Consider the following 16,714-nt stretch of genomic DNA (forward strand, 5'->3'; position numbering starts at 1 on the left):
AAAATGGTGTCGTCTGCAGAAACTTTGTTTTGCAAATTTTTTGTTTATTGATTTTTTTCATCATCATTATTGGAGCGTGCTGCAATTTTGATTGAAGGTGAGAGTCTAAACTGGCCATTTGAACATTTAAATTCTTGATATCGTTGATGTAATTTCTTTGAAATGGCGGATTGAATTCAAAGATTGAAAATGTGTCAAACTAAGGCTCCCTGATCAAGAAATGCTGGTATGGATTCCTCTATAACAGATTTCATTTTAGTGTTGTCCTTTCATTGGTGACTAGTTCTCCAAAAGTCTCTTGTATTGCAAAAATAGTGCCCTTTCAAACTTCCAAGATACAACTTCCACGGTGCTACAGATCTTGCTTCACAATTTTTCATTTTCCATGATCATCTGCGACCCTTGCTTGGCACGAAGCTCAGTCTTTCTTCTGCCAGACATGATATGAGAAGCAAACTCTTTTTTTCATTGATTCTTCATGTCCAAGAGGTCAGATCAACATACTCGACAGGCCATTCGCTGCCCAGAACAAAAGAGAAAGTTGCACACCATACTGAGCATCTTTTCTTATAAACAACTTCAAACTTCAAATCTAGGGCTTTTTAAATTACATGTGCTGTGCAAGCCGTCAGGGAATTGGGAGAGTAAATCCATCTCATTGCAGAGAAAATTTGTGATAGAGTTGAAATTGTAACTCTCTTATTAGCTAAATTGTGATTAACTTAGATTCATGCTCTTCTAATTCACTAAATTATAGACTTTAGGCCCCGTTTGGTTGCTGGAAGACGAGGGCCAAAATCGGGTTATCAGGGCTAAAATTGGGTTTTGGAGAAAAATATGGACATTTGGTTGCTTAGATTTATAATCTGGTTTTCACTTTTGTCTTCCAATTTTTGACCAAAACTAAGTGATGCGTCTTCCAACAAAAAGATGGAATTTGAAATTAAAACCGGGTTTTCAGTTTTATGAATGTTTTTAAAATAAAATTGGGGGGTCTGCGATTTTTTGCGGGCGGGGGTGGTTTTGCTGAGCGAGTTTCTATATTCATTATGGGTGTTGTTTGATTGACATTTGTATTTTTTAATGTTTAATGTTTATTTAATATTAAATATAGTTTATTTATTATTATTTTAATTTATATGTAATGTTAAAAGTAATAAATTCAAGTTTTTTTTCCCTTATTTATTATTTATTTATTTTTGTTAAGTTAAACTAATTATCAATACATTTCGTTTTATATTTTTAAAATGATGAGGTTAAATTAGTATTTTTGTTTTATAAATTTAATATTTTTAAAATTAAAAATTAGTTTTATTTGTATTTATTTTTAAAATGTGATATTCTTCTATAAAAAATTCAAACCTATGTTCTAATGTTAAACTATTTTAATCATTGATTGGATATTTTAAAAAATTATAATAAATTATATAAAGCGAATTAAATGTCAATTTTTTTTGAACTTTTTAACCTTGTTGAACTTCATAGTAATCGAATTCGAACTTGAACTCGAATCTTGTGACTTAGTTTTTGACCAACAGTTGTGGGTTTCTCTCGATGATGGGCAACTTTGATCACATCTCCAATTCCAATTTCTAAATTGGCAACCAAACGCAAAATGTGGATTTGTATATTCATCTTCCGTGTCAACCAAATGGTCCACTGTCTTCCCAAAACACAAAACCAGGTTTTCAAAACCCTGGTTATGAGATAATAAGGTTTTGACCCAAATTCCTCTTCTCCAACCAAACGGGGCCTTATAGATCTTTCTCAAATCTCATTCCCTAAGATTTCTTTTGGGCCACAACTCTCTTTGTTTCTCGTCTTTTCTTCCAAACATGCGATTGGAATTCTCATTAGCACTCACAAGCTTTCCAGCTGCAATAGCCATAATCGATTCCACATCCAGTTGCAGCATAATTAGTTGTCTTGCTCCTCCTCCCATGTTCCCCCACAATTTAATGTCATAAATATATGAAACAAATACATCACAAAAATGATTGTTGTGGATGAGCAAAATCGCTACAATGACGAGATGGGGGTAGAATTAAAAGATTTAGAGTCCACAAATTCCTCTTTGAAAAGCATAGGAGACATGCTTTGATTTTGAGGGTTTGTTTTGCTAAAATGTGTCCATAATGCCAAGTGGAAGAGAAAACTTTGGGAAGATGCCATGTGGTCACTTGATTTTCTATCACAGTTGCAGAGGACCCTTCGCTATGTCATGCTATTCCCATCTCTCTCCATCAGCTAGACTAGACTGTTTATAGATCAGCAATGAGTACAAGCATTTGAGGTTACAAAAGGTGGATGGACTATTAGAAAGGGACTTGTATTTTCAAAGCTTTTCATAGCTGCGAAAAGAAACCCTAAGTTAATGACAACAACACCAACCTAGGTAACGAAGATGGTATACATAGATCTTTTATTATTAGACAATAAAACCAAACATTGCCAAGCCTAATATATGTTGACACTCTTATTCTTATACTTTAAAAATATAATAAAATCAATTTTTAAATAACTAATATAATTTTGGTTATTTAACTATATGGTTTTTAAGATAGAGAATGATAGATACTTCTAAAAACTTCAAAGAAATTGTGTTATTTGTAATTTTAATAATCTATTACATTTTAAGATAGTTTGGTTTGGTCATTTAACAAAAATAGATATTAATTATTGAAATTAATTGAATATTAATTTTCAAATCATAAATGCATATTATTATTTGTTTTAACTTTGGTATTTCAGAATTAATATTGTCCTTTGAAATAGTTTAGTTCAAAAAAAGTTGCTTTCATTTGAAGATTATGAACTTTGACTTAAATTTAACACAACAAATGTAGGCTCAAATGATCCATTTCAAGTATGAACTTTTGATTCAAAATTAAATTCATTTAAACAAAGCAATAAAATTAAATTCATTTAATGATCCATTTAGCTTATGCCAACTATTTATGAACTGTAAATCACGGTTGTTAGTATACACCACAAAATTTTTGGGCAACAATTACTCCACCAAAACATAAAACTCAAGATTATAAAATAAATATTTCATTTGAGGCAACTATTTATAAACAATGTTTATGAGAGTAGAAAAATAAGCATTAAGAATTATTAAACCGACTATATGTTCATACCTACATTTTCACAAAATTTTACATTGACTAAAGAATTTTTAGAATCTACTCTGTACCACTCATAAGGTAGAGACTCCAGCTCAACCAGAGCTCTAGTTTCTCATTTTAATTATGTATAATGTTTTTTGTATAATTGTATTTAGAATGATATTTTCAATTTTATAATAAAAAATATTTAGATTTGTCAATTCATAGAAATGAATGATAATTTGAATGTAGAAAACTTTTAATTAGAGCTTTCGCTTGCCATTTACTTTGAAGCTTGCTCATATTCTGTGGTTTCTGCAAATTGGTTTCTTTAAAATTTCAATTAGACTAAGTTGTGGTGCTTAGTGGCCACTAGTGTTTAATATTGTGTATGTAAGGAATATTTAATGAAATTTTATTCTTTTTATTTATTTGTCAAATTTAGATTTTAAAGTCTAAATTATCCATCGATAAACTTAAATGTTTATTGATGTTAAATGGTCACATAAAGGTGATAATTGAGATTTTTTTATATATAAATTATTATTGTTATATCTATGTTTAATTTTTAGGACTTTTCATTAGATGGGATCAACATGTTTCAAGCTACCTATCTAATAGTTCAATCTTCCGTGTCTTACCTATCTAAAAAACTTAAGATAAATTTTATTGGTGAATACAAATTATTTTATGGAAATACAATTCAAATTTCTTTAATTTTTAATTGCTATTTTAGGTAATTTAATTTTATGTGTTAAATGTTTAAAAGATTAAAATTAACTATTGGATTTAAATAGACACAATGAATAAATGATAAACTAAGAGAATCAGAAAGAAGAAAAAAAGCTATATAGTAAAGGAAAACATAAACAAAGATAGTTCTTGAAGGGACCTAAATGACGATTCTAACATTCAAATTTAAAGGATAGGAAATGTTGGAAGTGAAGCCATAGAGTTACGAAGGCCATTATGCTTCCCAAATATATGAATTTGGAAGCCAGACAAAATACTTCCTATTGAAGTGAGGGAAATATTTCTCATTGAAGTGAGAAGGCTATGAGAATGCTATAAATTGTTAGTAATCAATCAAATATAACATTTGCGGAGTATATGTGCCTCTAAGAATATGTTCATAAAGGTCAAACATCTCTTTCAAGAAGAGAGAAAGATATCCTCATAAGCCATAAGAGCCTAGGAAAAAATATGTGAGTATTTGAAGAGATTTTTCTATTATCGTCTAGTTCAAGTAATTCCTTAGTTCGAAGGAGCATATCTTGCAAATACAATGCTCTTGAAGAGTGGTAATTTGTCAAAATCTGATTTTTGTGGGACCAAACACTTAAGTTGTGCAAGAGGAGCTCTTTGGCTCCCTCAAAGGGAGATGATTTTATCATTACACTAGAGATAGATCTAAGTAGCAATGATATTTTTAAAAAAAAAGTGACTCTTAATGTGGAATTCATGTGGGTCGAAGACATACTTTAAAGGTACATCTCGATACAAATACCTTTGTTCAAATCCATTGGGAGAGATGGTCAACATTCATTAAAAAGCTATGTGGTAGGTGCTTTGTAATATCAAGGTTTATGATGTGCACGAAAACTATTGTATACTAAAAAGAGTCAACCTTTAATTTGTGAGTATTGCATAAGATTTAAGAGTGAAACAAGGATACGAGACAACAAATCTAAAAGGTGGCTATTATGCATCATAATCATCACATATAATACATTGAAATAATATGCAAAATTACATCAAATTATACAAATACAATACATTGATAGATCTACCGCTTAATATTAATATTTTTAAAACAACTAATTATAATTAAATAAATATAATTCAAATACACACTAATTATTAATTTACATAGATATTATCCATATAAAATTTTAAAAAATTATAAATTAAATTATGCTATTAAAAATATTTTTTAATCAAGATAAAAACAACATCAAAACTAATAAATTTTTCCCAAAAAAATTAAATGACTTTCACATGCTCTCTAGTTTTTTAAAAATGAAACTATGTTAACTTAAAAAAAGAAAAGAAGAAGAAGAAGAAACCTCAACTTGATCATATTAAAAAGAATTATCTTTAATAAAAAATATTTCTTTTATACAATTATGTTGAATTTTTTTTTGAAATATTATAATAAACTGAATATATATCTTTCAGCATAAAAATCTTCAAGTTGTCGCTCAGAAAATATATTCGTTGGAAGAATTAAGAAGTTATATTTCTCCAGTGATAAATTCAAAGGTGAATGAGAGAGCGTATACAATCTTCCCAAAAAACTCTTGCTCATAATGACACTGGAAAGCTCATGCCTACTCTCTGTAAATGCCAAAATTATAAAATAGTGTAATCAGAGTAAGAAGATAATAAGTATTGACACAAAATGCTCACACATTTCATTTTCAAATCATGCAATGTCAGCCATAACCAATCTCAAAGCACTCTACACAGAAGGTCGTTTAAAGGAGGCTGTACAAATTCTTCTTAATAAACAGAATCCTTGCGTAGACTCTTGTACATACCTTCATCTATTACAGGCTTGCATTACCCAGAAAACGCTTGCTGAGGGTAAGAAAGTCCACTCTCACATCAACGACAAAGGACTTCCATTTACCCCAAACACATTTTTACAAAACACTCTTATCAACATGTATGACAAGTGTGGAAGTCTGGAGGATGCTCGAAATGTTTTCAACTACATGACGGAGCCAAATGTTTTCTCCTGGAATGTGATGATTGCAGCTTACAGAAGGTATGGGTTTTCACAAGAGGCATTGGCATTGTTTTCTCAAATGCAAGAAACAGCTGTCCAGCCTGATCAGTTCACTTTCTCTAGTATTCTACCAGTATGTACTAACATGGCATCTGTAGATCATGGTGTGCAGATACACGGAAAAGTCATTAGGTGTGGATTTGATTCTGACACAATCGTGATGACCACTCTAATAGATATGTACGCAAAATGTAAAAGAATTCAGAAAGCACGCGAACTGTTTGACAAAATACCTGTACCAACTGTTGTCTCATGGAATGCAATCATTGCTGGATTTACCCAAAACGGGCTTGTTAAAACAGGGTTGGAGATTTTTAAGAAAATGCAATTGCTAGGCATAAATCTAAACTCTGCAACGTTTGCCATTATCCTGCCACTATGTGCCAAAACAGGGTTTCTTGAACAGGGTATGGAGATCCATAGAATAGTAATAGAAAGTGGGTTCTTGTTGGATGGTGTAGTTGTGACTGCCCTGATAGACATGTATATTAAATGTGGATGGTTGCAGAAGGCAGATATATTGTTCGACAAAATGCCTCAACAAAATGCTTTCGCGTGGAATGCAGTGATTGTGGGATATGCACAATATGGGTTCGTGGAGAAGGCCTTCAAGAGTTTTCGGCAATTGCAAATGGCAGGTGTAAAGCCCGATTCAATAAACATAGCCAGCATTCTCCCAATTTGTGCCAAACTTGGGATTTTGGAACAAGGTATGGAAATCCATCAAAAAGTTATTGAAAGTGGGTGTTTTTCTCATGTGGTTGTGACGGCACTCATAGACATGTATGGAAAATGTGGGAACATACAGAAAGCACGCAAATTGTTTGACAAAATGCACAACTCAGATACGGTGTCGTGGAATGCAATCATAGCAGGTTACACACACAATGGTCTTCTTAATGAGGCTTTGAGGCTTTTTGAAGAAATGCCTCAACGTGATGTTGTATCATGGACCGCGATCATTGTTGGGTATGCACAAAATGACCCTGTTGAAAAAGCCTTGGAAATTTTTAATGAAATGCAACAGGCAGGTTTAAATCCGAATTTAGCAACCCTTGTCAGCATCCTGTCAGCATGTGCCAGAATTGGAGCTTTGGAAAAGGGTATGGAGATCCATCAAAAAATTGTCGAAAGGGGATTTTTGTCAGACGTAGTTTTGAATTCCCTGATAGACATGTATGCAAAATGTGGAAGCATGTCAAGAGCACATATTTTGTTTGACAATATGCGTGATGCAGATGTGATCTCATGGACTGCGATGATTACTGGGTATGCCCAAAGTGGCGTTCTTGATAAGGCTTTGAGTCTTTTCAAAGAAATGCCGAAGCGAAATGTGGTCTCATGGACTGCACTGATTAGGGGATGCGCACAGAATGGACTTTTTGGTAGAGCCATAGTGCTATTCCAGCAAATGCAAATTGCAGGCATAAGACTGGACTCAGCAACCCTTGCCAGCATTCTCCCAGTTTGTGCCAAACTTGGGGTTTTGGAAAGGGGTATGGAGATTCATCAAAAAATAATTGAAAAGGGGTTTCTATCTGATGTGGTTCTGAATGCTCTTATAGACATGTATGCAAAATGTGGAATTTTGCAGAAAGCACTTGAATTGTTTAATTATATGCGCCAACCAAATGTGACTGCATGGAATATAATAATTGCAGGATATGCAACACATGGTTACGGCAAAGATGCGCTCAAACATTTTGAGTTGATGAAACACCTTGGAACCAATCCCGACCATGTTAGCTTCATTTGTGTTTTATTTGCATGCAGCCACACGGGTTTAGTGGCTGATGGCTGTAAATACTTCAATAGTATGACCAACGATTATTGCATGATTCCTACAATGGATCATTATGTGTGCATGGTTGACCTTCTTGCCCGTGCTGGTTATCTTGAGGAAGCTTTAAATGTTATCATCAAAATGCCTCTAAATCCTGATGTGGTTGTCTGGATATGTTTGCTTGGTTCTTGTAGATCACATACTAATATAGGGCTAGGAGAGTTTGTTGCAAGACTCCTTTTTGAAATGCATCCAAAAGATGCTTCTCCTTATATTCTTCTGTCAAACATTTATGCAGAAGCAGGCAGGTGGGATGATGCTAAAATGGCAAGGAAATTTATGAATGATAGAGGAATTAAAAAAATACCTGGATGTAGTTGGATGTAGTTGGATGTAGTGCTTATTTTCGTTTAGGAGATTCACATCCAGTAATACTGGAGATCTACAAAAAATTGTCTTATGAGATGAAAGCAGCGGGATAAATCCCAATCAGAATACCCGTCTTCAATGGCGTCAGAAGGATTGCCATAAGAAGTTAACAATTGAACAGCTAAAGTTATGATGAGCTTCAGCCATGCCAAACTGCTTCGAACTTTATCTACAAGTTGTTGTGAGAGAATTTTTGGGAGAAATATGAACCATTTTGATTATTGAAATTTGGACAATGTCCTTGTGAAGATTATTGGGGATGCTTATGCTTGGTAAAGCAGGTCATCAACAAAGGTTGTTACCTAAAAAGGATGCAGCATGTCACTCTTGCAATTTGTTGAAGTTTAAAGCTCTATTTTATAATACAATGTAGGATGCATGACAATGAACTTTTTTCCACAAAGTCTGCTTTTGCATAGAAAGCCCGGATGAGGAGCTGCAAGAATTTGAAATATCAATGAAGGCAAATTCCTGAAGCAAATGGAACGCTAATCAGCCAGCAAAAATCACGACGACCTAAAATCAAGCCAATTCTTGGACAGAACGAGAAATGTATGTTGTTTATACGCTTCTGTCTTAAAGTCTGGATTAATTCTATTATCTTTTACATATTGCTCAGCCATTTAAGCTGAAAACCTGTATACTTGTTATATATGCAGGTTTATATTTGTATCAGCTGGATGTTTTGTGCAATTTTTGGTCATGAAATGATGACCGTGATGACCATATTTTGCATTCAATTAGACCATGTCCTGGACAGGTTAATTGCTGAGTACTTTTCGAGTCCAGTTATAAGAATTTTTTTATAAGAGTAAAATGCCAGGTGCATCCCAGTGACTTTTCAGAGATTACTTTTCTTCGTGGGGATGATGGGGATAGGTCTTGGAGATGAGAGAACATATTATGAGTATTTCAAAGTTTCATCTGTTATATGCTTGTACATCAGTGTGTTATGATCAAGATACAACATGCTAAGGACAACTACAGCTTTCTCCGCTCTTCTAAAGGTTCCATTTAACAAAGTACGCAACTCTAAGTAGACCAGCTTCCCTCAACAACAAGAGGACTAGAAACTTGGAACAGTAAAAGAATGACATGTGGTAGAAAAAGAATTAGGCCCGTGCATAGTCCAGTACAGAATTGGATCCTTATGCACCTGATCCATATTGGCCTCTTTTGAATATACTGCACCTCACGTCTGAATTGGCCCTCGAGGTGAGTTTCATTCCTCTTTTGTTATTAGTCCCTGCCTATATATAGACAGGAAACTAATGTTTTCATTAGACATCCCCTATTAATTTTTTCAATGTTTGAATCTTACATTCTAAGGTCTAAAATTTATGTATTTTTTAAATCAATAGTTGTAAAATAATATTTAAATTCATATTGGTCAGTACCAATTTTGCTGGGAGTAAAATTGAATTTTCTAAACCAAAAATAAGGAAAAAAGAAGTGAACAGATAATTATAATTATGCATTAATTACTGTCAGTGCTGACGGATTTAGAAGCATGGGTGATTGTCCGTAGACAAGAGATAGCCAGACAAAGTGGCAAGCGTCTGAAAACTTCCTCCAAATTCTAGAAGTATCTGGCATGTCCTCTTCTAGTTTATCCATCGGTGGGTAGTCTGTGAAAATGTAGGGCATATCCGCTATTCTGCATGTAGACGCAGATAAATCAACATTTTATTTTCCAAGCTAAATCAAACAGGCCGCTTCTACCATTATTCCAAATGCTCATTTCGGCCTTAAATACTGATCATGAAATGGGAAGACGTCGGTGTGGGATTATGCAGGCTTTCAAGCGCCTCTGCGGCTCTTGGATACCAGATAGGGTTCCAAGTCCAAGATGCCAGAAACGGCTTCCCTCAATTAGAAACTTATCCAATGCCTAATGTGTTAAGAAGACTGTAAGATATTGCTTCAACTGTCGCCATGAGCCTGGGCTCCTGGAATACCCCCATTTCAGCAATGGTGAACTGTAGAGAGGATGAAAGCAATTCGCTACCTCTTACACTCATTTCGGCAATGCACAAGAAATAATCATTCAATGTTTTGAGGAGCAAATACTAATTACCGCCGATGTTGAGTGCATTCTTGAAGTCAAGTCGTTGTCCAAGCAAGAGCGTGAAAAATATTTTGCGAGCCATATTTAGGCCACTGGGGCTAAATCGTATCTGATCGAAAGAGTACCTCATATTCTGTCAAAGTTCAAGAATCCATTCTTCTGGAATGCCAAATCAGCCCTGTTTAGCTCGCCCCCTGAACTCTTGTATGACTGGTATGAAGCTCTGCCTATATTCGTTAAGCTCCGCTCCTTTAACTGTGCTGTTTCTCCCCAAGCTGAAGACATAGATGTTAACAATCTGTTGGAATTGTTCATTGTCGAGGGCTTACTTTCAATCAAGTACCACCTAATTGATGCAGATTGTCTGATTAACGATGACATGGCTGGAGCGACTTCCAAAAGACATGACGGCCATGACAGAGTTGTGCGAGCTTTGGCTATTAATTGCGTGGAATTGTAGGAACTTCCGAGTTGGGTTTCTGAATTTTGTGACTACGGTTTCATTTCTTGAGCGGCTGTTACAATTGAAAAGTGGGAAAATTTCATAGGATTGAAATCTCGGTGCTTCCAGTTTCAACAAAAGCGATGTGGTCTTTGTCCCGGTGATTTAATTAGGGATTACTGGTTTATATTCTATTCTATCTGAAACAGTCCTCTTAAAGAACGTGGTATTTGAAAACAAAATTCCTATTCTTGCATGTTTTTGTAACCTCATGGAATTAGCATCTCGTGTGTGCAATTTCTCCATTAATGAAAACCAATGATTTTCGATTTCCATATTGCTGTGTGTGTAGGTTCAGGGGCTCCAACAACTTCCCCTTCTCCAACAACTTCAGAGAGCCTCTACATAGTACATAGACAGCAACAAATTCTCCAACAGATGCAGTGCAGAAATGATTTGTCCTCTGCCAAATGCCTTAAGAATTCAATAGCTCGCTATGCAACAAAATCGTAGGTCAGACTGAAGCTGTAATGCCCTTTCATCGGTCTTTGCATGAAAAGGATCAAACTAAACGTGGAGGGTGAGGATTCAATCCATTGAGTGTGGAAATGAGTATGCACCGCCCAACACAACAGTTTGGCACAACATTTTTAATAAAAAAATAGTTTATTTAAAAGTAAAACTCGTTACCATTTTGGTCAGGGCAGTTTTCAACACGCTAACTAGACAATATTAGAACTCATTAATCTTCTATTTATTTATTTAATTTATTAAAGATGCATTTCTTCACTCATTTTCTGGGCAATGTCACGATGATATTCCGCCCTGATAAAATGTGGTTACAGATAGCAATTAAGGCTACTAAGAAATACGAGTCATTTTATTTAACGTTGCATAATGTAGACTAATTTGAAATTTGAAATTTGAAATTCATTAAGTCAAGAATTCAGTGTTTTTTTTCTTTTTCATTTGTTACACATTTAAATTTTTATTTTTGAATAGGGGTAAATGCTTTGACTTGGAGCTATGAACCAATGAGGCTACAAACGGGGGACCTCATCCCCATGAGATTTGAACCTTGATGGAAGGATAACAACATAACAACTTAACCATCACAACTTGCCAGTATTGGCAATCGGCGAATATTTGTGGGTTTAAAAATGTGCTAATTCCGTGAAAATGAAGACCTGGAGAACCCATTGTTACACATTTAAATTAAGTTGATGTATTTAAAATGATTTTTCTTAAGCTATTTCAAATTAAATAATCATCAAGGCATGGTGAAAATCGTAGAGTTGCTTTATGTGCAACCAACGTGGGAAGTCCACACGTTTGAAGCTTGATTTGTTTTAATTGTTATAAATATAAATGACGATATCACTTTAGCAGAACCCCCACAAGTCACTAAAAGATGCATTATTTTTAACAATCAAATTCACTAAGCAAAAGGAATTTATTTTATGTGGTTTCTCTATTTTAAATTTTTTAACAATAGGTAAAATGCTTTTAGATAATTTAAGTTTAAATAAAAAATTTAAAAATAAAATTATAAATGAAAAGGAAAAAAGTTAATTACAAAAATATTTATAATTTAAGACTATTTTAAAATTTAAAACAAAATACAATTATAATTTTCTTTCCAAAACATAGTGATACAAAAAGTGAAAATTAAAAAAATTATAATCAAATATTATTTTAATAGCATTTTAAATTTAAACATAAGAATTCTTTAATTTCTAAAGTTTTAAAATTTTAAAACTATTACTCTACAAAAAACATTGAGATAAATTCTTAGTGAAAATTATAAGATTTTTTAAATTGTGTTGTTGTCAACTACAACTTCAATAATATCTCAAGATCTTTTAAGTTTGCTAATTAAATATAAATATAAATAATATATAACTTACCAATATTTCATAAATTTTAATCTCTATAACCACTTGATATATATTACAATTCTCTTATGACTTCTTGACATATATTAAATATCACTTATAGACATTAATATTACTTTGAAATTATAAATGTAAGAGGGAGAGGAAAAGAAGAAAAACAGAGGCACAAAGTCATCTTGAAATCTTACAACACTGAGCTTCCACATAAACATACTAAGATGATACCCCCAAAAGGCAGAAGGCAAGGACTCAAGCTCACAAAGAGCTCTCGTTTCACAACACTTATTTTGATGTTCCGGATTTGATAGTTTCGTGTGTTTCTACATTAGTTGCAGTTCAATTGGTTAATTTACTTGCATTAAAAACACACACAACATTAAAAGGAAAGAGCATTCTATAGAAAAGATCCTTTGAGTATACATCTTGGAAAAGGATTTTGATTCAGCATTGACACCCCTTGCATTCTCTTTGGGTTGTGCTAATCATATTTGGGTCCTTTGGAAGGTTATGCTTGAAGGTCCCTCCTTCGCTTTCCCTAATGTATATCTAAAATTAGGAATTCAATATACATATCTTAATAGCTATCTCACATATTCATGTGGTCATGATATATGATACTAATATTTATGTTACAGTTTCAAAGAGACCTTGGAAAAGTTCTATAATAACTTGGAAGGGCAGTTGAAACATGCACTACCAATAGAACTAGTAGCCTCATTCCCCTTCTCCCCCACCCCCTGTCTCATTTGTCGCCCCCACATTTGTTTTAATCTCTCTAATTGAACTCCAATATTAGGCTCTTCTTGGTCCCCTTTCCAAGTTTTGAGAAGCAGAGCTCATAATGGTATTGTACAAAACAAAATTCTTGGTTACCATATATATCATAATGTCATTAGTAATAACTTATGCTCAAGGAATTTTTCCTTATGGTTGCACATGTTAACTGCTAAGGTTATCATTGCACCAAAAGACCATCCTATTAATACCTAATACAACCACTAGACTTATAGAAGACACATGAGGTTGTTGAACCATGTTGCGAATCCAATGAGGGACGCTGGCCCACTGCCAACAATCCCCCTCCCAACAGTACTTGCCACAACTTGTAAGGATTCAAACCTATGACCAAAATTTGACCCCACTTGTTGATGGCTAAGGTTGTTGTTGTATTAAAAGACCAACCCGTCAATGCCTGATAAAATCACCAGGCTTATAGAAGTCAAGTGAGGTTGTTAAAGCATGTTCTGAATCTAATGAGGGACACACTCAGTGACAACAACACAAAATGCAAGAGCAAAGAATACACAAAAATATGGTCATTATTCATCAACCTTTATCAAACAATTATTTTGTTTTTGTTTTTCTTACTTGTAAGTCCACATCAAGTGTCGAAGATGATAGATAAAAGACAATAAACTTTATTTGATTGTTGAGTTTTAATGCTGAAAATTATAATCAAATATTTCTGTAAAAATAAACATTTATGAATAATTTAACAAATAGATTGAACATCCAAGTATTGTTTGAAAATTATAAAATAAAAAAATCGATCATTTAATAAAAAATTAAATTGTAACATGTAATGAGTAAGCTTTTTGGGCTAAATTAATTTTGATAGTACTCAACTATAATGAGTAGTTATTTTTCAAATTGAACAATTAAAATAAAATGTCACAAAGGGCCAAAGGTCATCTTCAGGTTTGAAGAAAGTGTTGATTCAATGAAGTCTTCACACTTGCTCTCATGCTACTTTTATTTTCACTATTCCTAATTCGAAATACCCTTTCTTTGCAATCTTTCTCTCAATTGTAACTTTGTTGATATTTGGAAATGACCTAGAATGAGTCTTAGATTCTTATATCCATAAGATTTTTGTGAGTGCTTAGGGTTTGGTTTAGGCCCATACACCATTAAGTATGTATTTATGACAAACATTTTATTTTCTCATTTCCTTGTATGAGGGATGCCTAGAAGTGTTGGAAACAATGAAAACACCCTTGGGAGTTCCTTGGACCTCTTGAAGATATCTCGAAAAACCCAAGCTTTCCCAAAATTAGTGGAGCATCACATAAATGTCTTTAGGTTGGTGGTGGAGGTGGTGGGATGATGGGGGATGTTTCCTCCAACTCCCTACATCTCATAAACACAAATATATTTATAGGGGAAGGTGTGCTAACAAAACATGAGAGATTATTTATTTAAATGTGATTTACAAAATTAAACAAAATTACTTTTACAAAAATCATAGTTTCCATATATGAAAAAGATGAAAACATACAAATAATGGTATGGAGATGCATATTTTGGATCTGATTGTGTGCCATATTTTTGCATCGACGTTTTGAATCACACTCTATGATCCATCATTAGGATGTGAAGAGCTAGAGGGATCCTGATGATAGATCATAGAGTGTGATTCGAAATGTTGATGCAAAAATATGGCACACAATCGAATCCAGAATATGCATCTCTCTATTATGACTGATTGTGGAAATTCGTTCATGTTAATAATGGTATGTTTTGAGTGTGGCTTGTACTAGGCTATTGTTTTCTCTTTAGGTCATATATCTATGACACTTTGCTATCCTTCCTTCAACTTTGACCATTTCTTCCCAAGCCTATCTTGGAGAACGCTACAAAAAAATATATAGCCTCATTACATGTCATTTTTGGACCCCAATGTCTTCACCCTACTTTTGGAGAAATTTGGAGGTGTTCACCACCCATATTCCACATTTTTGCTAATAATCTACAATGTGGTCAAATGTTCTATATTTTCTTTCTCATCTCCTAGTAATCTGTGACTTTTGATGTTAGATTATTTATTTCTAATAGTTTCATATAATAAGATGTGTGTTGTTTGGTTCTTATAAATAATTATTTTTCCTTTATGACACTCCTAGTACCAAAACTCTAATGTATTGGGGACTGTGAACCTTGTATGATTTGTTCACTACTTAATATATTGAAGACTCACCACCTTTTATTAAAAAATTAGTTTGGTTAGAGATGTCTAAGTAGATTCTATTGCATTCATGGAGAGTTGAGTAGTGGCACTTGCTTTCAAAACAACAATGTAAGAACTTACACTATGTCATTACAGTCTTGTTTGATTTCAACTTAAAATAATTTAATGTAATTTTGAAGTTATTCAGGAATAAAATTTAAGATGTTTAAAATGTTCACGTAAAATTTAAATAATGATAAAGTGACCTATGTGATTGGGCTCAATTAAGTATGAAAAGAAAATATATGTTGTTATACAAGTATAAAGCATATGGAGATCATTAGAGTAAAGTGTAATAAACAAGGGACACAATGTGTCATAGTTCTTGCCTATAGTTAGAGAGGAAGGAAAATAGAGATATATGGATGAATATGGAATTAAATGTATGTGTGTAAGAAAGAAATAAGAGAACAATAATTGGAGGAAAGAATATGAAGATAGATTTTGTAGATACTTGTAAAAATATAATGACATGGAGAGTTAGAGAGAATTTTACAAATGAAAACTATCAAACTTTTAAAAAGTGATATTAAAGGTTTTGGATGTCATTAATATCCACATTTATCTAGATAGAAGATACATTATTGTAGGTTATGTATGAGATTCTTGTATGTGAAGTTAAAACAATAGTACCTAAGATTACAATCTTTTCTAAAGATGTAGATTAATGTGTTGGCTTACTTCAGTTAGTATTGCATATCTCTATGTAAAATTCTTGATTTTGCTAGTTGGTGATTACATAAATACCACAAAATCATCAACACAATTTCATATATAATTTGTAGCTTACTCATCTGTATATCTAGAAATAACTCAAAATGTTAAAGAGCACTCCAAATTCCTCTTCCATTTTTTTTTTTTATCACAACTCCTATTTACATATTCTTAAATTTTTTGAAATAGTCTAAAGTCAATTTCTAACTACACATTTATTCCAAAGATTATTAAAATAGAATATTGAAATAGATTAAAATTTAAGCAATTTATATGAATATTAAATAATATTAGATCCAATTCATATCCTTAAGGAAATTTGGTTAGGTGTAATAATTTCAAATTCACACTAGACCCTTTATATTGAATTAGTTATTTAGTTACTACATGTGTCTAAGTATTTCTATCAAATTTATTATTATCTCATAAATTGATCTTTGTCATAGATCTCATAAATTATTATTATTGTGATATTACT

General features: G+C 32.9%; 1 protein-coding gene across 1 annotated transcript in view; it reads left to right on the forward strand.

Moving 5' to 3' along the window:
- The first annotated feature begins 5,253 nt into the window (after positions 1-5,253).
- The window catches only part of LOC149555806 (pentatricopeptide repeat-containing protein At3g03580-like), a 48,988-nt gene continuing 37,527 nt past the window's right edge, over positions 5,254-16,714 (forward strand). Inside the window, exon 1 of the mRNA XM_089829959.1 lies at positions 5,254-7,441. Coding sequence (XP_089686085.1) covers positions 5,540-7,441 — 1,902 coding nt within the window. The 5' untranslated portion in view covers positions 5,254-5,539. The remainder of the gene's footprint in view (positions 7,442-16,714) is intronic.

Source organism: Cupressus sempervirens, chromosome 5 (genome assembly GCF_028749045.1).
Source record: "Cupressus sempervirens isolate cs-2001-9-10 chromosome 5, ASM2874904v1, whole genome shotgun sequence".
Lineage (NCBI taxonomy): Eukaryota > Viridiplantae > Streptophyta > Pinopsida > Cupressales > Cupressaceae > Cupressus > Cupressus sempervirens.